Below are 26,686 nucleotides of genomic sequence, written 5' to 3'. Positions count from 1 at the left end.
ATTGCCTCTTCAGAGAAGTAGAGGACTAGAACTCTAGCGCTACCTATTGGAAATAGCAATCCTAAAAGTCATTATCGACCCTTAAACGAGCCTTGTCATATGACTTAGGATAAAAGAACCAGAATCTCAATTTGCAGACACATGTTTCGGAGTGTTGCCCCTCCTCAGTGCAACAAATGTCTGCATATTGAGATTTTGGTTTGTCTTTTATGGTAAGTCATGTAGCAAGGGTTGTTTAAGGGTCAATATTAACTTTTAGATTTGCTACTTCCAATAGGTGGCACTAGAGTTCAAGTCCTCTTGCATATATAATTTCCTAGAAGAGCAACGCATGGCCTATAAGTCTCCTTACATAGGCATGTCATGCATGCCACTCTCCACAAGCAGAAATGTTCCCTCTAGAAACTGCTGTCACATACTTGCTATGGCACCCCCTGGTTCTTTTGATTTTCCTCACAATGTTCTCTTGATGTGTCCAGTGCTTCTTACCGTGTTCAGTTTCTTATTGGCTGGCCTGCACAATAGCAAGAATCAATCTGCCTTCCGTACACAAGAAAGACTGATCGAGTGGCCAAACGTGTCCATGACTGCTTGATACATTAGGTGGATGTTCTGACAGGGAATCACGAGAGATCCAAGGGTGCCATAACAAGTATGTAACACTGATATATAAAGATGGGCTCTTAAAAAAAAATAATAGTTCTAAGCAAAAGAATTGTTTTGTATGATCTAGCAGAGAAACGTGACATGTAATTGAGGAACAATCCCTTTGAGAAAACCTTCATGGTATTGATTTACATTTGGACTACAATGGATGTAAACTCTTTTATGCCTGAACCTGCCTGAAGGAGCCCCAATGCTCTGAAAGCTTGTAAATATATATTTTGTTCTGGTTAGCCAATAAAGGTAGCACTCCGACAATACTTTTGTCATCTTTGGGCATAAAAGTATTTACTTTTTCTGACTAACATGGTACCACAATATAATTTTCCATTGAACATTTAGACTACGGTATGTAAGAATCAGTCACCAGGTTTTTGCAACTCCATTTCAAGCAGCATGATGTAGAGGCTGATTCCAGTGATGTGTCACATACTGGGCTGCTTGCTGCAGTTTGATAAAATCACTGATTAATCTGCTGCTGATTTAGCTCAGCATAACTCCGTCCACACCACTGATTGACAGGTTACTGGGGTCAAGGTCATACAGAACTCATGAATATGGAGGACTACCTGGCAGACGATTTACTAGCCAGCTAGTGATAATCTCCAACTGATAAAACAAGAACTTTTGAAAACTACAGCAAGCAGCCCAGTAAGTGAGGCACATTTCTGGAATCAGGGTCTCTGTCTCCATATTTTGATCAGATGTTAAAAACCTGGTGACATATTCTCTTTAGCGGCCACAATTTTTAGATAGGGAGAGTGAGAGAATCCATTGGGACCAGCGTAAACCCTGGCCAAAAAATACTGGCCAATATGGTTAGATTCATTAAAGGGTCTGTCCACTTCAAAAACATTACCTTTAGGTGCATTTATATAAATATAACTTTCTCATACAGTATTAGTTCGAAGATGTCTCAAATTTCACATATTAGCTCGGTTCCAGCAGAAAAACTTCTGGTTTGTTCTGGACACCGGAAAATAATTTTGTGTCAGCACATCATCAGTGCTATGTGGGAAGGAGAATGGAAACCTGGTTCATTTAATAGCCAAGCCAGACCCTTTCTTTGTCTATGCAACAGCTGTGAATGAGAATGGGGTTGGCTTTGCAGCTATACTGACCCAGTCAGCCAGCCCCCTTCACATGCAGCACTAATGACGAGCTTACATAGTAAATTCTCTTTTGTGAAGTTGAGCTCCCAGGACCCAAAACTTGACGGAAAACTGAAGATCAGGACACCTTTACAAAGAAAAACACATCCGTATGTAGTATAAATGTACAGCATATTAGGAACTCATCTAGCAGGGATAAATGCTATGAAGCATGTACCGGATCAATACGTATAGCCCAGGTTTACCTTTGTGCCTTTCATCTTCAGCTACCATCCTCTCAAACACCACGGTGACTACCTGCCGCACCGTCGCTGCAGCCGTGTTGTTCGTTATGTTGTCTTTTGTGAAGTGCAGTCTGAAGCAGAGAACGATTGCCTGCAAAATATATCGATGAAGAAATCATATTAATTGCAAGAAAGAGGGAAAAAGACTACCACTAAGCCTTAAAAGAAGATTGCAGGTGTCCAAAATATAAAAATCATAAACTTTTCTATTCTGGTCACTTTCCTTCAGGTTTCTTGGGTGCCCTAAACCTCTAGGTTTCAAATGTATGACAATAGTGACCACTGAGGCCAATCGATGCTGCCCGCAGGGACATTTATCCCTAAATCACATCCAATGGCAACAATGGACCTTTGGCAAATCTCAAGAAAACGCACATCATGGCTTCAGTAGTAAGAGCTCTGAAAAACTTCAAAAAGCAGTCACTTTTTACTCCGTCTGGACTCCATTCCGGTAGTGAATGACCCTTTAACTGGACACAAAGGTGTAATCTACCATGCGATTGTGCCTGCCCAAAAAAAGAGGTATGCTGCTGCAAAAGATGCCAGCTGGAGTACAAAGTGCCTCCCTGAGACTAAGGGCTAGTTCACACCACTATATTTTCGGTCTGCTAAAAAAAACATTTAAGTCTATGGGTACGTTAAAAAAAATAAATAAATAAATAAAATGAAATTGGATGCCATACGTAGCCACAGTATATAATTCAATTTTTACAATTAATTTCTGTAAAGTAGGAAACTGTAAATGGTTTTATAAGTGATTAATCGCTGCTGCTGTAAAAAAACAGATTGCATTAGCATAACACACGAGAAACAAATTGTCCCGAGTTTTCTGGATAAAACGCTGAACAATTCTGTGTCGGAGGCATGTTCAAATCCAGACTTTCAGGTTCAGACGGAACGGGTCACGAATGGGTGGCCGGAACGTGAAAGTAGAATATCCCCATTTCATCTTTTCTATAAAAACCTCTGTTTGTGACGGCACTGCCACATTGCTATCACATTCACCATACATAATGTTGGTGCTCCGCTTTATTATCAGAATCTCTGCTGCTCATAAAGAGAACAGTGCTGATAAATCTTTTTTGCAACTATATTTCCGTAATTTATAGGCATTAATAAATATATAATTGAATAAATACATAAAATAAATGTACAGGATAGCATAAATCAATTTGTACAGCACACTTACCTTTGATAAAGCATCATCGTGAACCACCGTGTAAGTTGTTAGAAGCACCAAAACGGTCTGTAGAAGCTTTAATTCTTCCAGTCCATTTTCCATCAGCTGCCATAGCATATTGATGATATTACCAGCAGCAGCCTTTGGAAACAAAAGAACAGAGCTTTAAAAGAGAAATGTATTAAAATGCTGTATGGATTAAGGGGTGTGAACAGGACATGGCAGGAGAGGAAGGTGAACCTGCACATCACTACAGCTGCACAGTCCTCACCCCTGCAGGTCACAGCTGCACAGTCCTCACCCCTGCAGGTCACAGCTGCACAGTCCTCACCCCTGCAGGTCACAGCTGCACAGTCCTCACCCCTGCAGGTCACAGCTGCACAGTCCTCACCCCTGCAGGTCACAGCTGCACAGTCCTCACCCCTGCAGGTCACAGCTGCACAGTCCTCACCCCTGCAGGTCACAGCTGCACAGTCCTCACCCCTGCAGGTCACAGCTGCACAGTCCTCACCCCTGCAGGTCCGGAAACAGGACACCACTGAACACAGGAGCTAATTACTTCCCTAGTTTGTCTCTGTGTAGTGCTTCCTAAAGCACTTTAATGACGCTAGTGATATTGGCGTTACATATATATTGTGTTAACATCAAGGTATTATAAATCAGCCTTTTCACACAAAGTAAACTGAATTGCATAAGACACACAAATAAATAGAAAAACCAACAACTGTGTACAAAATGAATACACCAATAATACGTCCTACTAATGCTGACGGGTTAATACACTGTATGACAGACATAGACTTATGGTGAAGGAAAGGACTCCAATAGTCTAATCCCCTTACCTCTGACACCACTTCATGTGACATTAGCCTCTGGATGGCAGCAAGACAAAGCTGAGTGATTTTCGGTTCTTTTGTTCCACAACCCATAAGGAAAGGTTGGACTACTTCTGAACTGTTCTCTTTCAATGCTTCAGGAATAATAAGAAAAAAGGAAGATAATATTGACATTTTTTGCAGCCAATGTACAAGTGATAATAATACTAACAAAACAGTCTTTTCTCATCATATTCAGGATTTATAATCTGTTCTATTTCTTCTCCTCCTATAAGTTAGGCTTGGTTCACAATGCGTTCCTAGCACCAGAGATAAAACCCAGATTTTTAGCCCTGTAGCCCAAGACTAGATACAGTATCCAAGGCCTGAACGACAGTTTTTGGTTAAATTAACAGCTGATCTGTCATCAGATTTCACAATACAAACTGCAATCATTACTACATATCTCTCAGATCTAATAAGGATAATGTATTCACTTTGAGAATCCACATCAGAATGGCTATTATAATCCTTTCTGTAAGTTTCACTAATTTTCTACCCACCTAGACTGAAAAACAGCTCCTCAGTGTCCCTCCTACTGCTGAGATCTCACAATGCTCAGCACAAGCTTCAGCTGTCAGTCAGACTGGGCAGGTGGAGACTGAATACATTAGGACTAATGACCGCTCACCTTTCAGCTGGCCTCATAAAATGCTCATTTCAGTATGATGATTATACAACAATTAGGACATGGATTTTCAAACCTAATATGCCAGTCTTATCAGGTCTCACAGATCCATGTACTAATGTATTCAGTTTGTATAGTGAAATTTGGTGACAGAGCCACTTACAAGTTTAGCTATTTAGCCTAATAAATCTTTCCCATTGTTAAGGAATATATATACACAGCGGTTAAAATAAGTATTGCACACATCACCAATTTTACATTATTTATATGACTTAATATTGAGCACAATTAAGTATGTGAACATCCCCTATATAGCCCCCTAGATACAGTACGAGGCCGCACGTAGCCCCCTAGATACAGTACGAGGCCGCACGTAGCCCCCTAGATACAGTACGAGGCCGCACGTAGCCCCCAAGATACAGTAAGAGGCCACACGTAGCTTCCTATATCCAGTATGAGACCGCACGTAGCTCCCTATATCCAGTATGAGGCTGCACATAGCTCCCTAGATACAGTACACATACACGCAGTCTTGTACACACACGCAGTCAGGCAACAGCAGGCATGCGCATGCAGTCACATACACATGCAGACACCAGCAGGCATGCACATGCAATCTTGTACACACACGCAGTCACACACAGTCACGCGCACCCATACAGTCATGCACATGCAGTCACACACAGTCATGGATACACATGCAGAGTTGCACATTACGGGTCGCAAAAATGTGCACACACAAACATATACAAAGACACATACGGACAAGCAGATTTGAAGATGTACACAAAAATACATATAAACAGACATATCACACATACATAGATATACACACAGACACTGTCACACATGCATGACACTCACCATCCCTGCTCAGCTTACTTACAATTCTGCATTGTGTGTGTGTGTGTGTGTGTGTGTGTGTGTGTGTGTGTCATATATACATATAGACACACACACATATACATCTACAAATACATACACACAATTCAACATACATAGATATATTCACATATATACAACCTCAGATACATACAAATACATTATCCCAGCTTTTACATCCCTTGATTGGAGCATCCAGACACATAGCGCTCACCTGCTGAGCAGCTTGCCTCTGTTCAGGTCCGGTCCAGCCCACACTCCTGGTTGGGATCATGTTATTCAAGTCTCCCGCGCTCCGTAACATGGAGGCTCGCAGACACGACCGCGCAAAGCATAGTGTGTCACGCTGCTGCGTCTGCTATACCATGATGCCGTCGGCGTGGCACAGCAGCGTGTAGAAGTACAGTTTCGGCCGGTGGCTGATAAGACAGCAGGCCCCTCAACAGTTGGTTGGGGACCGGCGCAGCCCTCCTCTGGTCAGCACCGGAGTCACAGGAGATCCGGTGCTCAGGCCAAGAAGGCCCCGGATATTTGATTACAGCAGTGCACAAAACATTATAATGAGGGCAATCTGGCCATGGGCCCCTCCGGAGCCTCGGGCCATGGGCGATAGCCCAGATTGCCCTCATTATAATTCGCCTATGGTGAGAAGCACCTGTAGATCACAATCACACAGATGGACTGCGTCGCACTCATAGATCACATATAGACCACATTGTCTGGTAGCGCACCCCTCCTTGGTGCCCCTGTATTGCCCTTCTAGTATCGTTCTTCTACCAGCTGGAGTTACATTATCGCCATCTGAATATTTTTAAAAAATTCCAAATAAAAGACATTTGTTATTACTATTGAAGTCTGTGGAGCTGGATCATCGTTTTTCCTAATACATATATCATATCACATACATGGACCATGTCACACACACACAGATCACATTGTATATACAGATCACAACACACACGTACTAAGTCGCACACATAGATCACATGACACATGTGCTGCGTCGCACACAGAGATCACATATAGATCACATTGCACACACACAGAACAAATATAGACATTGTATACATATACAGGGCCGGACTGGAACGGAAACTCAGCCCTGGCATTTGGGAGCACACAGGCCCACCCAGTGAGTGGTGAATGGGAAATATTTTCATCGCATTTTTTAAATAAAAATTGCCGCAAACTTCACTTTATTGTTGACAGACAAAACTGAATTGACATAATGTAAAATATAAATTTTCCCTCCATGAAAATGTTAATTTCTTTCAACTGGAGGGATGGACATATTTGTAATACAGAGCTCCATGATCCCAAAAACTCTATTTTTGATAGTACCAGAAAAGTGAAAGAGATGTCTGAAATCTCATGGAAAAGCAGCTTATTTTCCCTTGCAGATTTGAAGCAGTTTCATGTCTGCAGCGTCTTATTCTTTCAGTATTTTTGCGTTTTTCACACTTTCTAAAGAACGGGAAAAAATCTCTTAAACGCAGCAATATCAAGGCAATTTTCCTGCCAAGAGACATGTTATTGGTGCAGAAATGTCTGCAGCAAATACTTATCGTGTGCACATTCCCACGTCATTTCATTGTCAGTAAACATTGCAGACTATGGGCTGTTATCTTTACTAGATCCTGACTTCAACAATGATCCTGAGCAGGAGAAAGGTGCATTTACACCGGCCGACTGCAGCTGTTAAAGCGGCTTTCCATCGCTTTATTATGTAACTGTAAGTATGGGATTTCCACAGTTGCAGTTACACGCTGAATAGATTCTCATCATCTTCTCTCAATGACAATTTAGTCAGAATATGACCACAATTTAGCGCAATTCACATTTCTGCAGTGAGGTGACAACAGCTCCAACCGGCAAGCAGAGCCGAATCCTAACATTGTATGTACTGCACACTCCGCTATTCCGGAAGCCGTACTACTTGCTGAAAGTTTCCTATGGGGTGAAAAAACCCTATAACGGCTGTAACCATTTTTAAAAGAGTAGTTACAATACAGCTAAGAATAGATGTGCCGGCCATTCTTCCCTTTTTATGTTATATAGAGTTCCTCAATACATTTATGTCATCCCCCATTAACTTTATCATCTCTCCTTACAAGTATGTCTTGTATTTTAGCTAAAACATGGTAGTAAGTAGCACATTAAACACTTTTATAATGCGTAGTGTATAATCACTGCATATTTCCAGGTTATGTGCTTCTGATGACTAATTCTGCCAGGTAAATAGGAAAGGGTTCTTTACAGTTAGAGCAGTCAGACTGTGGAATGACGACCACAAGAGGTAGTAATGGCAGACACTATAGCAGAATTAAAAAAAGGTCTGCATACTTTAACCACTTCGCACCAGAGCCTGTTTTTGCCTTCGTGACCGGGCCAATTTTTTCAATTCTGACCACTGTCACTTTATGAAGTAATTACTCTGGGACGCTTCAACGTATTCCCCTGATTCTGAGATTGTTTTTTCGTGACATATTGTACTTCATGATAGTGGTAAAATTTCTTTGATATCACATGCGTTTATTTGTGAAAAAATTGGAAATTTGGCGAAAATTTTGAAAATTTTGCAATTTTCAAACTTTGAATTTTCATGCCCTTAAATCAGAGAGATATGTCACACAAAATACTTAATAAATAACATTTCCCACATGTCTACTTTACATCAGCACAATTTTGGAACCAAAATTTTTTTTTGTTAGGGAGCTATAAGGGTTAAAAGTTGACCAGTGATTTCTCATTTTTCCAACAAAATTTACAAAAACATTTTTTTAGGGACATCATATTTGAAGTCACTTTGAGGGGTCTTTATGACAGAAAATACCCAAAAGTGACACCGTTCTAAAAACTGCACCCCTCAAGGTGCTCAAAACCACATTGAAGAACTTTATTAACCCTTCAGGTGCTTCACAGGAATTTTTGGAATGTGGAAGAAAAAAATTAACATTTAACTTTTTTCACAAAAATGTTACTTTAGACCCAATTTTTTTTATTTTCACAGGGGTAACAGGAAAAAATGGACCCCAAAATTTTTTGTGCAATTTCTCTTGAGCGTGCTGATACCCCATATGTGAGGGAAAACCACTGTTTGGGCGCACGGCAGGGCTCGGAAAGGAAGGAGCGCCATTAGACTTTTTGAATGTAAAATTTGTCTGAATAATTAGCAGACACCATGTTGCGTTTGGAGAGCTCCTGATGTGACTAAACAGTGGAAACCCCCCACAAGTGACACCATTTTGGAAACTAGACCCCTTAGGGAACATATCTAGATGTGTGGTGAGCACCTTGAACCCCAAGGTGCTTCACAGAAGTTTATAATATTGAGCTGTAAAAATAAAATTTTCACATTTTTCCCACAAAAACGTTTTTCATCCCTTAATTTTGCATTATCATAAGGGTAATAGGATAAATTGCACCATGAAATTTGTTGTGCAATTTCTCCTGAACACGCCGATACCCCATATGTGGGGGAAAACCACTGTTTGGGCGCACGGCAGGGCTCGGAAAGGAAGGAGCGCCATTAGACTTTTTGAATGTAAAATTTGTCTGAATAATTAGCAGACGCCATGTTGCGTTTGGAGAGCTCCTGATGTGACTAAACAGTGGAAACCCCCCACAAGTGACACCATTTTGGAAACTAGACCCCTTAGGGAACATATCTAGATGTGTGGTGAGCACCTTGAACCCCCAGCTGCTTCACAGAAGTTTATAATATTGAGCTGTAAAAATAAAATTTTCACATTTTTCCCACAAAAACGTTTTTCATCCCTTAATTTTGCATTATCATAAGGGTAATAGGATAAATTGCACCATGAAATTTGTTGTGCAATTTCTCCTGAACACGCCGATACCCCATATGTGGAGGCAAACCACTGTTTGGGCGCACGGCAGGGCTCGGAAGGGAAGGAGCGCCATTTGACTTTTTGAATGTAAAATTTGTTTGAATAATTAGCGGACGCCATGTTGCATTTGGGGAGCCCCTGATGGGCCTAAACAGTGGAAACCCCCCACAAGTGACACCATTTTGTAAACTACACCTCTCAAGGAATTCATCTAGGGAAGTAGTGAGTATTTTTTAATTTTTAAATTTATACCATTGGGCAGTGAAAAAAGCATAATTATATTTTTACCACAAAAAAATGTTTTACCCTCAGATTTTACATTTTCACACAGGGCAATGGGTAAAAATGGTGCCGAAATGTGTCACACAATTTCTTCTAAAAGTGGCAATACCCCATATGTGGCTGTATCGTACCGCTCAGCCATATGGCGAGATCTGGGGGGGACGGAGTGCTATTTGACAATTGGAGAACAAATTATTGTAGAATAGGCATTTGGATTTGGGAGCACAACATTTTTTTAATTTCTTTTGGGGGGCAAGGGCCATTTCGCTTTTCCAGAGCCTTTCTGCTACCAGTAACTTGGAAGTCCCTTATATTTTTAACAGATGACGGACCTGAGTGGGGACTAGCTTTTTTTGAGGACTGAGTTGAAGCTTTTATTGGGAACATTTTACGTAACATTTATCCGGCGCTCTAGGCTGAGCACTTACATCGGGGTTTCCATCTAATTTTCCAAGTGATGTAATTCAGATGAAACCCCTGCGGGATCCATTCACTGTAATGAGGCAGCAGAGTTACTCTGTACTCCGTCTGGCCTCTGTTTAGCGGTGTCCTTTTTTTCAGAAGTGCACAAAACTGTGGCCAACCGCACTTTTATGCACGCCTAAAACAAATGACACCGTGGGATCACAGGCCAGACGGCATCCACAGTGGCCTATATCTGCCTCATTACAGGGAATCTTCCGTCATGGGTTCCGTCTGAATCACGTATTTCAGAGATTTACACGGAAACTCTGGGGTAAGTGCTCAGCGCAGAGCGCAGGATAAATGTGAGCAGAGCCTTACTGCGATCGTTGGGAGACATAATAAACAAATCAGTAGCAGGTGAAGAATTGGTTTTATTTATTTTTTACGCCGTTCCTAGTGTGATATATTACTTTATTCTTCGGGTCGGTGCGATTACAGAGATACCAGATTTATATCGGGTTTTTATGATTGACAGCTGTCACACACTAAGAGACGCTTTTTTTTGCAAAATCTAGTTTTTGCATTGCCATATTTTGAGAGCTATAATTTTTCCATATTTTGGCCGACAGAGTCATGTGATGGCTTGTTTTTTGCGGGACGAGTTGACATTTTTATTGGTACCATTTGTGGGTACGTGACATTTTTTGATCGCTTTCTATTCCGTTTTTTGGGAGGTAAAATTAACAAAAACAAACAATTCAGGAATTGTTTATTGAGGTTTTTTTTTATGCCGTTCTGCGTATGGTAAAAGTGATCAGGCAGCGTTATTCTTCGGGTCAGTACGTTTACAGCGATACTACACTTACAGTATTTTTTTTATGTTTTGGCGCTTTTACACAATAAAACAATTTTATAGAAAAAATATTTTTTTTGCATTGCTTTATTCTGAGAGGTATAACTTTTTTATTTTTTGGCTGATGGAGCTGTATAGCGGCTTGATTTTTGCGGAACAAGATGACGTTTTCAGCGGTACCATTTCTATTTCCATTTTGCTTTTTGATCGCATTTTTTTCCACTTTTTGTTTGGCGATATGAGGAAAAAGCATAGTTTTTTGCTCCGTTTTTTATTTATTTTTATTACGGTGTACACATAAGGAGTTAATTAGTGTGACAGTTTTATAGCTCGGGTTGTTTCGGACGCGGCAATACCAAATATGTGTACTTTTTTTATTTTTGCATAAATATATGGATTTATCGGTTTAATATTTTATTTATGTATTTTTATTTATTTTGTATTTTTTTTTTTAACAGTTTCAAAACATTTTTTTTTACATTTTTACTTAGTCCCTGTATGGGACATTAATTTTTATTTTTCTGATCCCTGATCTCATGTAATGTAATAGACATGTATTACATTATATGAGATCTTCACTGACTGTTTCACAGTCTCCTGTCTGGCATCAGCTACAGGCTGAAGCCAGACAGGAAGGACACCATATATGGCAGAGCTGGAGGCGGTCATGTGACCTCCAGCTGCCATAGCAACGCCAGGTCCTGAAAGGAATCAAGGGGTCGTCGGAGAGGTAAGTGGACGACCCCCTCTCCTCCTGCTGTCTTCTATATGCCGCGATCACTATAGATCGCGGCATATAGAAGACAGCAAAGGGTTAACATCACTGGGACCTGATCTAATCAGGTCCCGATGATGTTCCCTGTCAGAGCTAACGCTCTGCACCGCTCTCACAGCGCTTGCAGGACCCTGGGGGTCCTGAGCACTGCGAGACCACCCACCGTTTTTAAACGTCCGCGCTGCACAGAGCCCAGGCAGCGCCGACGTTTATCTACAGTGGGCGGTCGGGAAGCGGTTAACAAAACATGACATTGTGAGTTATAAATAATCAAAGTTAGACATTTTCTATTACTAGAAGATAGTTTGAACTTTAAAGTCCTAAATCTTTTTTCAACGTATGTAACTATGTAGAATGTACATTAAGAAAATGCTTCAAATGCAATTCCCTAATATTATTTTACAATAATTTCCTCTTAAAGGAGGTGTCCACTACTTTTACACTGATGCCCTATCCGTAGGATAGGGCATCAATGTATCATCGGCCGGGGTCCCGCACCCGGCACCCCTGCCGATCAGCTGTTATCAGTGTCGGTGACCGCCGGCAGGAAGTGCTTACCTGCAGTGCTTGGCCGTCAAGTTGTAGTGGCCGGCGCTTGTTACTGCACATCTGCCTCTAATTCAATGGGAGGCGGATGTGCAGTACCCTGCGGTGGCCACTACAGGTGGACGGCCAAGCACCACAGGTAAGGACATCCGGCCGGTGGCCGCCGGCACCGATAACAGCTGATCGGCAGGGGTGCTGGGTGAGGGACCCCGGCCGATGATATATTGACTACCTATTGAGCCTGTTCTACGCCCGGGTGGCGAGCAATTTTATTGGTATATGGTCTCCCATGCTGGTATTTGTGCTGCCTCCATCCTGTTATGTGCTGCTCTCACCCCCAATCCTGGTATGTATGGCCCCCCTCACGCCCCAATCATGGTATGCATGGCACCCCTCACGCCCCAATCCTGGTATGCATGGCATTCCTCACGCCCCAATCCTGGCATGCATGGCATTCCTCATTCCTATCCTGGTATGTATGGTACCCTCATCCTGGTATGCATGGCACCCCTAATCCCCAATCCTGGTATGCATAGCACCCCGCATCCCCAATCCTGGTATGCATGGCACGCCGCATCCCCAATCCTAGTATGCATGGCACGCCGCATCCCCAATCCTAGTATGCATGGCACGCCGCATCCCCAATCCTGGTATGCATGGCACTCCGCATCCCCAATCCTGGTATGCATGGCACTCCGCATCCCCAATCCTGGTATGCATGGCACCCCGCATCTTCAATCCTGGTATGCATGGCACCCCGCATCTTCAATCCTGGTATGCATGGCACCCCTCATCCCCTATCCTGGTATGCATGGCACCCCTCATCCCTATCCTGGTATGTATGGTAGCCCTCATTCTGATATGCATGGCCCCCCTCACGCCCCAGTCACGGTATGCATATAGATCACATATAGACATTGTCTACACACACACACACAGATCACATATAGACATTGTCTACACACACACACAGATCACATATAGACATTGTCTACACACACACAATCACATATAGACATTGTCTACACACACACACACAGATCACATATAAACATTGTCTACACACACAGATCACATATAGACATTATGTGATCTGTGTGTATACAATGTCTATATGTGATCTGTGTGTATACAATGTCTATATGTGATCTGTGTGTGTATACGATGTCTATGTATACACACAGATCACATATAGACATGGTATACACACAGATCACATATAGACATGGTATACACACATCGTATACACACACAAATCACATACAGACATGGTATACACACACAGATCACATACAGACATGGTATACACACAGATCACATACAGACATGGTATACACACACAGATCACATACAGACATGGTATACACACACAGATCACATACAGACATGGTATACACACACAGATCACATACAGACATGGTATATACACATAGATCACAATCAGACATCGTATACACACACAGATCACATACAGACATCGTATACACACAGATCACATATAGACATGGTATATACACACAGATCACATATAGACATTGTCTACACACACACACAGATCACATATAGACATTGTCTACACACACACAGATCACATATAGACATTGTCTACACACACACAGATCACATATAGACATTGTCTACACACACACACAGATCACATATAGACATTGTCTACACACACACACAGATCACATATAGACATTGTCTACACACACACACAGATCACATATAGACATTGTCTACACACACACACAGATCACATATAGACATTATGTGATCTGTGTGTATACAATGTCTATATGTGATCTGTGTGTGTATACGATGTCTATGTATACACACAGATCACATATAGACATGGTATACACACACAGATCACATACAGACATGGTATACACACACAGATCACATACAGACATGGTATACACACACAGATCACATACAGACATGGTATACACACACAGATCACATACAGACATGGTATACACACACAGATCACATACAGACATGGTATACACACACAGATCACATACAGACATGGTATATACACATAGATCACAATCAGACATCGTATACACACACAGATCACATACAGACATCGTATACACACAGATCACATATAGACATGGTATATACACACAGATCACATATAGACATTGTCTACACACACACACAGATCACATATAGACATTGTCTACACACACACAGATCACATATAGACATTGTCTACACACACACAGATCACATATAGACATTGTCTACACACACACACAGATCACATATAGACATTGTCTACACACACACACAGATCACATATAGACATTGTCTACACACACACACAGATCACATATAGACATTGTCTACACACACACACAGATCACATATAGACATTATGTGATCTGTGTGTATACAATGTCTATATGTGATCTGTGTGTGTATACGATGTCTATGTATACACACAGATCACATATAGACATGGTATACACACACAGATCACATACAGACATGGTATACACACACAGATCACATACAGACATGGTATACACACACAGATCACATACAGACATTGTCTACACACACAGATCACATACAGACATGGTATACACACACACATCACATACAGACATGGTATACACACACACATCACATACAGACATGGTATACACACACAGATCACATACAGACATGGTATACACACACAGATCACATACAGACATGGTATACACACACAGATCACATACAGACATGGTATACACACACAGATCACATACAGACATGGTATACACACACAGATCACATACAGACATGGTATACACACACAGATCACATACAGACATGGTATACACACACACATCACATATAGACATGGTATACACACACACATCACATATAGACATGGTATACACACAGATCACTGCAGGGTGCCGGCTCACACTGGCAGCACAGATTCTGAATGGCAAGGAAGCACACACTTGTGATGAGGGGCTTGATCTCTGCTCTCGTTACCTCTTTGACAGGAGGGAACTTCTTCTTGCACTCCATGGACAGACCCCGCAGGTCACTCTGCATGTTCTCCAGGAGCTTCTTGATGGCCTCGGGGCTGCTGGTGGAGGAGGACATGGTTCCAGCTTATGACTTGGTAGCACAGAGGAGAAGCGGCCCAGGAGCTGTCCTCGGTGCGGAGCCAGCAGCCACCCTTCGGTTCAGGCTCCTAGAACATGTCCCCGGCCGGGCACAGAGCTTTCAGCCCCTCGGCTCGGCCATCAGCCGGACTCCCAGAATCCCCTGCTCCCCGCACTGACACGTAACAGCCGCTTCCGTAAACACAAGCTGGCCGCGCAGGCGCAGTGTGGCTTTCCCGCAGACCTGTCAGCGTCTCTTTTCGAATCACAAGTGTTCGTGAGTGTGGTCGTGGGCTAGGAAACATGACGGCTGCCTACTAGTCTTCCTGTTACTCACTCTGCCATGGCCATTCTAGTATTGCTAGTGTCATTTATAAACGAAGGTATCTGCAGTGCTAGATAATGTATATACATCTATATATATATATATATATAGCATCTGACGGAGGCTCTGCCACACATTCTGTAGAATGATTGAAACGATCGTGATTGGATGATCTGCTTGTAGTGTATGTGTGGTACTGAGATCCATCACAGGTGATGAAACATTGCAGCGTGATTTGCTCTCCGGGCTGGACCCTGACTGCCCCCATTAGTTCATGTTGAAAGTCAGAATGTTGGTGTGAACAGAGCCTTAAAGGGATTGTCCGGCCTTAGGGGACAAGTCTGTGAGGTTTCTCCAGTGCCATGAATGGGGGGCACGTGACCACATATTTGCCCATTTTCTGGAGGATATGGAAAGAGCGGATAACTTACTATTTGGGGAATCACCCTTTAACACTTGTAAAACCAAAAAATACTTTGAAAAAAGTGTGTCCTACTCTTCAGATATTATCTTCGGTCCTGCAGCTTCAATTTTTGTGGGAAATAAGTGCTGTGTATGAAGGGGGCTGGCTGACCGGCTCATTTTAATACATAAAACTGGCCTCTTCTCTCTCATGCAGATGCATAGACACTAGACAGAAATAACTTTCTCAGCTACTGAAATGAGCAGTCAGCCAGCCCCCTTCATACCCAGCGCTGATGACACGCTAACGCAGTTGATGGAGAAACCTATATGGAAAGTTTTAGGAGAAACTCATAAGGTTTCACATGTTTGCCAGTTTTGATCAAATGAGGGAGTCAGTCGATTGATCGGACACAAGAAAAACACAACCAATTCTGTCTGTGTCCCAGACTTGTCTGCACTCAGATGCCTGGTTACAAGTTTTATTACAAACCACAAAGATATGGAAAGTGGAAATGGCTTACATTACGTTACCTAAAAAGGAAGATAAATTGGGAAAAACAAAGTCGTAAATTATGTATTCTGCTAAATTCCTTAGACTGGTTATAGCTAGTTTAACTATAGTTTCAGAACAAAGGAAAGCTTCATACAGAAATAGCTCTGTATTAGATACAACGAAATAACACTTATAAAGCTAATATTAAAATACAAAATTATCAATTAGATGTATGTATATTTAATTGTCTAAAATAATAAAGTATAAATATTTACCATAACACAGTAAACTCTCTCTTGTGCTGGGGTTGTTGAGCATTTTTAACCCACAGGTGCTTCTCAGAACTTCATAACATTTAGATGTTGAACAACAAAATAATTTTTTCTAATAAAATGGTGTTTTAGTACCAAATTTTTAATGGAGAAAATAATATTTTAATAATTTGTTAAAAGGAACCTGTCAGGTCCCCTGTGCCCCCAGAACCACCAGCAGTTGTGTCTGCATAAATAAACACCCTGCCTAACAGACCCAGAAGTCTTCTTCACTTCCGATCATGAGCAGAGGGCTTCTCTGAAGCCGTCACTGTTACATCCGACTACAAAGGGATCAACGCAGTGAGGGAAAGAAGCCCCGTGCATGCGCGAGGTATGTATAGCGCTGGCGATGACACCGACACTTGTAACAGGGACATGATAACAGGCTAAGTGGGCATTTTTAACCCACAAACTACATTACAGAATTTTATAAGATTGGGCTGTGGAAAAGTAACATTTCAGTGGTAAAACTGTAATTTTTTATTAGCTGCAAATTTTTCACTTACATAAAGGTGGATGAAAATGGAACCCACAATTTATTGCAAAATTTCTCACAAACGTGCAGTGATATACATGTCGTCGCAAACTACTGTTTGGCTATATGGCATGGCTGAGCAGGTAGGAATGTAATTTGCGCCATGTTTTTTTTTTATGCAGAAAATTGCAAATATGCCAGTGTAGTGCCCGTCCATTGTGCCCAACTTGTGCTTCTAGAGACACGCACCCTATAAGGCACTGATACCCAACCAGTCTTACTTTGAGAGCCACATTAAAGGGAACCTGACAGTGGATACATTCTGCCCGATGCATGAGCAGCATGTATCTGACACTGGCTGTATGATTTCAGCTATTTATGTCTGACTTGGGAGACTAGTTGGAAAGGTGGTTCCCTGGCAGAGAGCTGGGATGTGTGGTAGACAGGGTAGGCACGCACTTAGGAGGTGCCCGTTGAAAAAAAAAGAAGAAACTGACATAGCTGTGCCTGCGGCTGCCTGCTCCTTCTTCCGACCATAGAAATTCAGCACACTGACCACCTGTGCCCCGTCCGGCTTTCCCTCCCTGCACTCAATTGTATATTGAGAGGATGTGTGGGGCACCGTGTTGGGATGTGCTGCAGAAGACCGGAGAAGATGTAAATCTGCAGAGACGAGCTGTAGCTGTGAAAAGTCATCAAAGTGTCTGGACAAAATGGAGGCGAAAAGAGAGAGAACCACTCAGAGAAGATGTCACCTATAAGATACCTGGATGTATATGTTTATTTGTAATTCTGACTGCGTCTCATCACTACTGTGGTTCCTGTATAGTCTACAGTATGATGATGGCTGGTAACAAAACTTCCAGTAACTCCTTAACATTGTTTTAGGAACATACTGGAAGTTGTAGGGTCATTTGACACAAATGGCTGACCTGACATTACAATTGACTGCTGTACTAAGCTTGGTTCTTGTCAAGTAATTATACTGTTTCTGGTAGTGTATTCTTGTACTGATGGGGGTTCTGGTTCCGTATTCATGTACTGATTGTGGTTCTAGTAATCTATTGTTTTAGGAACATACTGAAAGTTGTAGGGTCATTTGATACAAATGTCTGACCTGACATTAAAATTGACTGCTGTACTAAGCGTGGTTCTTGTCAAGTAATTATAGTGTTTCTGGTGATGTATTCATGCACTGATGATGGTACCTGGTGTCATATTCATGTGCTATTGATGGCTTTGGTGTTCTGTTTATGTACTAATGATTATTTTGTTTTTATATTCATGTACTAATCATGGTTCTGGTGATGAATACATCACCAGAACCATTAGAAGTAGGCGAGTACAGCACCAGAACAACCATTAAAACATGAACATTTCACCAGAAATATCATCAGTACAGGAATTTGAACCATTAATGGTCCCCATTATAGTTAAACTAGATTAGTTTTCCTGACTATCCTTGGGGCTGACATTTAAAATACAGGATGTCAGGGATGAATGTCTCTAATTTTGAAATTGCACTGCCTGTTAAGTCACACCCATAAAGTACACTTTTTATTTTTACTTTTGCTGGCAATTTTTTGGTGAAAAGGGTAACAATTCTAGTGGATGTGGTTGTCAGAACTTGATAACTGACGCATGCTTTAGCTTGCTCTCTGTCCCATTCCTTTGCTTGGGGGTGAGGGAAGGGACGCCGCTGGCTTCATCTGCTTAAGGCACAAAAATACCTTGTCCTGGGCCTGTCCACGGCTATTATACTATGTTTTTCTTTGATATGCCTCAGCGCTTCACAGTTAAACATATATGGCTGACATGATACAGGGAGTGTCTGATGCATGCTGCCCGTGGATCGGGCCGAATTTATTATCTGTCTGGTTCCTTTTTTTTGTAATAAAAACCACCCACTTTCTTTGTTAATATTAGCAAGTTTAGTAGATCTTACACTAACGCCACCCAAACTCCCCATTGTAAAAATAGCATAACATGGAAACAATTTTAACTTTGTTTGAAAAACTCCTCAAAATGTATTAATTAAAAAAATCTACCAATCTCCGTAATGGAAATTGCAATTCAAAAAAATTCCTTACTAATTTGTAAAAAAACTAGAATTAACAATTTATTGGAGATAATAAATAACTCATTTAATTCATTTGAAGAAATATAAACAAACTACAATATACCGACTCCAAATCTAAAAAAACTTTAAGAATAAATTTAAACTTCCTATATCCTTACGAAAATAGGAATTTGTAATCTTCTCAATTAACCTTCTAATGACCAAATTTGGAAAATAAATTTTATTAATTTAAATTTCATTAAAAAGTCCAATATTAAAAATTGGGAAAAAATTCTTGATGTTATATTTATAGAAACACCATGGTTGAAAGCTTTAAATTTGACATATACAAATCTGGGAAATTTAATATGCAATTGTCTCTTCAGAGAGGAAGAGGACTTGAACTCTATAGCGCCACGTGTTGGAAGCAGCAATCCTACAATCAACCCTTTAACGAATCTTGCAATATGACTTAGGATAATAGCCAAATCAGAATCTCAATGTGCAGACTATAAGAGAGAAACATTTTAAAGGATACTCTATTAGATGGTTACTGTGATGGTGTGATATGGTGTCTGGGACTTCATTCTGTCTATAGTCATATTTTATTGATTTTAGGAATGTTGTCTTGTTGCTCTGTATCATTCTGTGTATTCCCTGTATCATCTATATGGAGAAGTATCTGGAGCCACACTGCCATATCGATCTCTAAGCGGAGGATTGTGACTCTCATCTCCCGGAGCATTTATCCCATTACTGGACTGTATCCGTGTTCCTGGTCTATTTCATCCTCTGGGTGGTATAATGTTTTATGGACCTTTCGGTTTGCATGTAATAAAGATTCTTGAGACTGTTCACTCATCTCTTGCTCTGTTGATTGTGCGATACTGGAGTAGGACCCCGTGACAGTTACCATGGTATAAATCCTTTCCAACCAGGTTAAATCTCTATTTTTTTCAAAATATACAATTTGACTTTAAAATTCCATATACGTAACCTCATTTTTCCTCTTTAAAATATACATTTTGTTATGTTTTTGTAACAATAAAAATTTCTATAAAATATTTGTTCAAAGTTAAGCCTTTTGAAAATGGAAACTTGCCTTGAGATTTCCCTTCCCCTTTTACTTTATTTTTCCACTCATTTACCACCATGTTAATATATCTTTTTCTATGTTATAAGAAAATGTTTTAATAAAAATGGTTGGAACAAGAAAGATTTTTTACTTTTTACGCCGTTCAGCTTGCGGTATAAGTAATAAGACATCTTTATTATATGGGTCAATTAGGTTACAGCAATACTAGATTTATATATTTTATGTTTTGCTTCTTTTACACACTAAAAATGTTTTTTTAATAAAAAAAATAGTTTTCCTTCACCATGTTTTAAGAGCTATGACCTTTTTTATTATTAGCCAGCAAAGCTGTTAAATGGTGAGTTGAAGATTTTATTGGTACCATTATAAGGTACATCAAATTTTTGAATGCTTTTTATTCAGATTTTTAAAATGCAGAATGAGTAAAAAAAGGAAACTCAATTATTGTTTTTAGATTTTACCATGCAGTAAAAGTGCTAAGACGTATTTATTCTTTGGGACAGTATGATTACTGCGATATCAGAATGATACTAGTTTTTTATTCTTTGCTACTTTTGCACAAAAAAACTATAGTTGTAATTTTTTTCATCCACAGAGCGACATGAGGGCTGATATGTTATAGGAAGAGATGATGTTTTCATTAATACTATTTTTATTTTCATATGATTTTTTATCACTTTTTATTCCATCTTTTGTGTGTCAGTATGATGAAAAAGCTACATTTTTGGCGTCTTCGGATTGTTTCGGACTTGGCGATACCAATTATGTGCCTTTTTTAATTTATTTTTGCTCTTACACAAAAGCTGTATTTTTAGTGGTGCAACAGATTTCCTTGTTTTTTTTTGTGTATCTTTCGGTTTTGTTTTTTACATTTTACAGAAAAAATGTAATCAATTTGATTGGCGAAATAAAAATAACACTAAAATAATGTGAGCACATAAGTGTGAACATCCTCTTAGAATTGGGTATTGTGGTTATGTTCAGAATAAGTCAATCACATTTAAACTTATGGTAAATAGTATTCAGTACACAGCTGCCATCATTCTGATTAACCCCATATAAAGTTTAGCTTTTCTAGCAGGATTTTCCTGTCATTCCTGCATATTACAGCAAAATCCATTTTCCACAAACAGCTTGCAACACATCAAAGGGATCTCATTGTTGAAAGTTATCAGGAGAAGGGTACAAAAAAATTCCAAGCCATTAGCTATACCATGGAACACTGTGAAGATGGTCAACTAGGAGTACAGGAAAATAGAAGACAGTGTCCAGCAGGTGATGAATTTCAAAACATCTTTATTCTGCCATGCACAGGATGCAACGTGTCGACCTATCACAGGTATTTTTCAAGCATACAGAACAATGCAACACTGCAGAATTAAATAGTATACCCAATTAGATGGAACACCAATCAAAATTCACGGCACCACCCCCAAATCACACACATGTCAAAAACACCACATGTTAAATGCAAAAGATGGCACTAGTCCTAGAGTCAAAAGAGTTAAAGGGAGGATCAAAGTGGTGATGCACCAATCATGAGGAAGCATCATTAAACATTAGCTCAAACTACCTTGAGCACCCCAAGAACGGGTAATTTCCCAAGCTTGTGTTGCACATGGTTTGGTTACATATTGAAAGGCAGTTTTTGTTCTCTCGTCATTGAACTGGCAAAAGATATCAGATTAGGAACAGGTATTCATGCTTGTCTAGTTTTGTGATCTATGTGATTTCTTGCCCTTGTGGGCTGCTTTATGTAGGCGAGACCACCATGGAGGTACGGGCACGTATAAGTAAATATAAAAGCATGATCAGAACGGGCCTAGTGGAGTTGCAAGTCCCTAAACATTTATAGACATTCGGATAACCAATTAAGGTTTAGGGTTATTGACAGTGTGTCTTTACAGAGACGGTGGAGGAGATAGATTGACGTTGCTTAGGATGACAAAATTACGTTGGATTCATAACTTGCTAATTTGCAGACTAAGGGGTTAATATTGAATATAATATACATAATTGTTGTTTTTAATATGTGATCTAACTTCCTGTGAATTGACTGCATTATTTGTCAGTGGTTTGTGTTTAATATGTTGTTTTCATTTCGTTTTTTTCAGATTATTGATTTTCTGAGTGAAGGGTTTGAATGAAGATAAAGAATTGAGGCAGACTTGATGGGCACATTTCTTGAATTAATTTGATATTTGATATGAATGTATTGTTATATACCTTTTCCACCTCTTTGTCTCTCCTCTTTCTCCCCTCTTAACACCTATTTGTTTTTGTTTTTCTTTTATATTTTATATATTTGGTGAAAGTGTCATGTGATCCTCATTTACATATCACATACTGCTGGACAGAGGTCATGTGATAGTGGTAACTATGATGCTATATTAGTGCACTTTGGTCACATGACTGGGTCTGAATGATGCTGCGGTCATGCGTCTTCTGTTGCCATGGTGCCTGAATGCTCTGACCTGGATTGACCAGTATTTGTAATACCCCGGCTTTGCAGTCATACGTTTGTGGCCGCGTGACAGCACCATCACCAAGCATTGTTATTGGATTACTTTCGTGCATGCTCAGTGTGGCATCTTTCCGATTGGGCCACTGTTACCATGATGTCTATGATGCTTCCTCATAATTGGAGCATCACCACTTTGATCCTCCCTTTAACTCTTTTGACACTGGTACTAGTGCAATCTTTTGTATTTACATGTGGTGTTTTTTGATATGTGTGTGATTTAATGTATTCATATGTGTGTTTAGGATATGTGCTCAAATGTAAATTGTGTTTTGTACTTTTCTAATAGTCCAATGTCTGTAATTGATGGGTGGATATTTCTGGGGGTGGTGCTGTGAATTTTGATTGCCTAGATTGGATGTCCCTCAAAAACTGATGAAAAGACAAAATGAAAATTGATCCTGGAGACTGACAAGAGCCTTACAACAACTTTAAAGGAACTGCAGGAATTTCTGGCAAGTACTGGTTGTGTACTGCATGTGAAAACAATCTCCCATATTCTTTATATCTCTGGTCTTTAGTGGGAGGGTACCCTTCTCATCAGAAGAAGCTCCTGTTTAGGTGTAAACTTCTGCAGTCGGTATGGAAGTCTCTATTTGATTGTTGCAATTCCATCTTTGTAAAATTTTTGTTTTACTTTTGCTACAGTACTCTTACTGATAAGTAAAGCTTTGCTGATCTTCTTGTAGCTGTCACCTTTCTTGTGCAAAGAAATTAATTCCTTTCTGAGGTCTTGTGACATTTCTCTTCCATGTGGTGCCATTGGTGACAGCATGAAATGGGAAGGGGTTTTGTTTATTAAGTAACACCATTTTACAGTTAACTGTATGCTGGACAACACTTTTATTGGGGTGTACTCATTTTTGCCGCATGGTCATGAATAGATGTTAAGAAAATTACTTTTTTGTGTTTGCAAAATAATAAATGTTCTTTGCAATCAATGTCTCACATTTGTGGGAGTATTTTGTAGTATAGTATCCCATAGAAAGTGTTTATTCTGAAAGAAAACTAAAGGATTTCTGACATCTGTTGAGGTGTACTCATTTACGCTGAGCACTGTGTATATGGGGCTATATCACCACTTCAAGGACTCTTTGTCATTTAGAACTATCTTCAGTATAAAGGAGAACAAGGAGTCCTGGAAGTGATGATATGGCCCCCACAGATTTCTGATCTCAACATCATCATATCTGTCTGCAATTACATGAAGAGACATAATGATTTGTGTAAACCTACATCCACTAGATAACTAACCCAAACAGAAGCAGAGGGATTCCATTGACTGGAGTCCATTTGGATGAAACTAAAATACTTACCAATCGCCATCTTCTCCAGTTTCCAGCTCTGATCCGATCTTCTTTTGTGCCAGGTAACCACTCTGCAGTTTTGCCGGAGCACACAGTCGTTGTTTTTTGACTTTTAGGATTGCTACTTCCTATAGGTGGTACTAGAGTTCTAGCCCTCTTCCTCTCTGAAGAGACAATTTGCATATTTCCCAGAGGAGCATTGCGGCTTAAAAGTCTACTCACCTCGGCATGTCAGGCTTGACATGTCACTCTCCGCAAGGAGAAACGTTACCCCTTGGACAAGGCTCCTTAGAGAGCCCTCCTACATCCCCCTCCACGTCTCCTGGTGTACTGGCCTGTCTCCTGGTAACGCCTCCAGACTCTGGACACTACGCTGACAGACACAGCAAACCTTCTTGCCACAACTCGCATTGATTTGCCATCCTGGAGGAGATCCCACAGGAGACCATCCGCAACTTCATCAGGAGCATGCCCAGGCGTTGTAGGGAGGTCATACAGGCACGTGGAGGCCACACACAATACTGAGCCTCATTTTGACTTGTTTTAAGGACATTACATCAAAGTTGGATCAGCCTGTAGTGTGTTTTTCCACTTTAATTTTGGGGGTGACTCCAAATCCAGGCCTCCATTGGTTAATAAATTTGATATCCATTGATGATTTTTGTGTGATTTTGTTGTCAGCACATTCAACTTTGTACAGAACAAAGTATTCAATGAGAATATTTCATTCATTCAGATCTAGGATGTGTTATTTGAATGTTCCCTTTATTTTTTGAGCAGTGTATAACAAGACATCTAGTGGCCTTTAAAAGTATCAACCCCACAAATTACACTAATGTGTTCTAGCATTTTATACTACAAGGCAATAGTCTCCAAAATGTTCATATGCATTATATGTCTGCAAACTTTCTTCATAAAATTCAAAACTGACAAATGCTTCTTGCAGGAGTACTCAAACCCTACAGATTAGTATATGGTGGAACCACGTGTTGTAGCAATTACAGCCTTAAGTTTATTGAATAAAAATAACTACCAGCACATATAAATCCCCCTATTAGTAATAATTTATTACACATAAAAAATAAATACAGTCAGTAATATGATATCATGGGGTCCCGTGTAAGAAATATTGATAATCAAGATAAAATACGAATATCAGTGATTCCAATACACAGCAGTAGGATGTGCGAGCTACCGCTACATTAAAGCGACAATACACTTGCATTTTTTTGTTGAGTGCGTGTTAACATGTGAAAGTGAAGAAGTTATACTGTATATTTAATTCAGGGCCCATGTTCAAAACAATATATTAGCAGGACACTGAGCCCTCTTCAAAAAGGAGACAGAACAAATGAATAATATAAAACATTTTTCGTTAAACATGCACTTTCCAATCATTTCAAAACAGCAATTCAAAAGCCTATTTCTATATATAGGAGGAAATTATCTATCACAAATGTTGGGAGCTGAATCTAGAAAGAAATTAGGTTAAAAAACACAAGCGCCCAAAAAAGGGGAAGGTGGGGGGTATTGGTGAAAGCTGCTGATAGATCAGCGGGTCCTGTGTGAAAACTGGTAAGGGAGAATAGCTACTAGATAAAGGATTGATACTATCGCCCTACACACCTGCTGAACAGAGTGGGAAGAAAGAAAGGAATAAAAGACATAGAAATAATGTGTGAGCAAAATGTGAACATGTATGTAGATGAGCACAAAAGAAATAAGAAGCAACAAAGATCCTGAATTTACAAAGTAGATAAATAAATAGGTAATTGCTAAAAACAGCATCCCTCCATATGTTAATAGTACACTGGAAATGTCAGTTAGTGGTAATCCTGTGTGAATGGAACAGCAGAGCTATTTCCAGCTAGAGATATTGCATGTATATTATAAGTAGTAAAAGTATAAGTGGTGTCAGGTAGACATATAGGTCGCAGACATTGGTTCCTCTTTATGGTGGTCTCCAATCACCTCCTGGAGGGTAGGAGCTCTCCTTCTACCTATGTGCTCTCCTGAGATCACGTTTATCCGCTGTAAGGATCCAAAGCCCTGGGATGGCTGGATGTGGGTAGTGTGCAACATGACGCTGAAAATCTTCGCAGAAGTTGATGAGACCAGGGCGCTCCAGCCGGTAATGTCCCCGGTAACCACGAGGGTGAATGCTGTGTGTGACATCACTAATGCTAGGTACGGAGTCCTGCAGCGTCCATAAACCTACGCGTTATGGAGAAATCTC

General features: G+C 40.3%; 1 protein-coding gene and 1 long non-coding RNA gene across 3 annotated transcripts in view; one reads left to right on the top strand and one right to left on the bottom strand.

Annotated features, from left to right (window-relative positions):
* The window catches only part of LOC141265365 (protein MON2 homolog), a 31,118-nt gene extending 15,442 nt beyond the window's left edge, over positions 1–15,676 (bottom strand). For both annotated transcript variants that reach the window (XM_073678373.1, XM_073678372.1), the window contains exons 1-4: positions 15,340–15,676; positions 4,082–4,209; positions 3,249–3,380; positions 2,021–2,150 (exon numbers count right to left, since the gene is read on the bottom strand). In XM_073678373.1, coding sequence (XP_073534474.1) covers positions 2,021–2,150; positions 3,249–3,380; positions 4,082–4,168 — 349 coding nt within the window. In that variant the 5' untranslated portion in view covers positions 4,169–4,209; positions 15,340–15,676. The remainder of the gene's footprint in view (positions 1–2,020; positions 2,151–3,248; positions 3,381–4,081; positions 4,210–15,339) is intronic.
* LOC141265366 (uncharacterized) lies at positions 15,646–20,172 on the top strand. The gene is made up of 3 exons (XR_012320077.1): positions 15,646–15,838; positions 17,131–17,323; positions 19,913–20,172. It is a non-coding gene; the product is annotated as an uncharacterized lncRNA (long non-coding RNA).
* Positions 20,173–26,686: the final 6,514 nt, after the last annotated feature.

The sequence above is a fragment of the Phyllobates terribilis genome, unplaced genomic scaffold (assembly GCF_046119375.1).
Source record: "Phyllobates terribilis strain yellow unplaced genomic scaffold, ASM4611937v1 Scaffold_4__5_contigs__length_816908805, whole genome shotgun sequence".
NCBI classification, from domain to species: domain Eukaryota; kingdom Metazoa; phylum Chordata; class Amphibia; order Anura; family Dendrobatidae; genus Phyllobates; species Phyllobates terribilis.
Note: the sequence above shows the minus strand (reverse complement) of the source record. Positions and strands in the feature narration are given on the sequence as shown.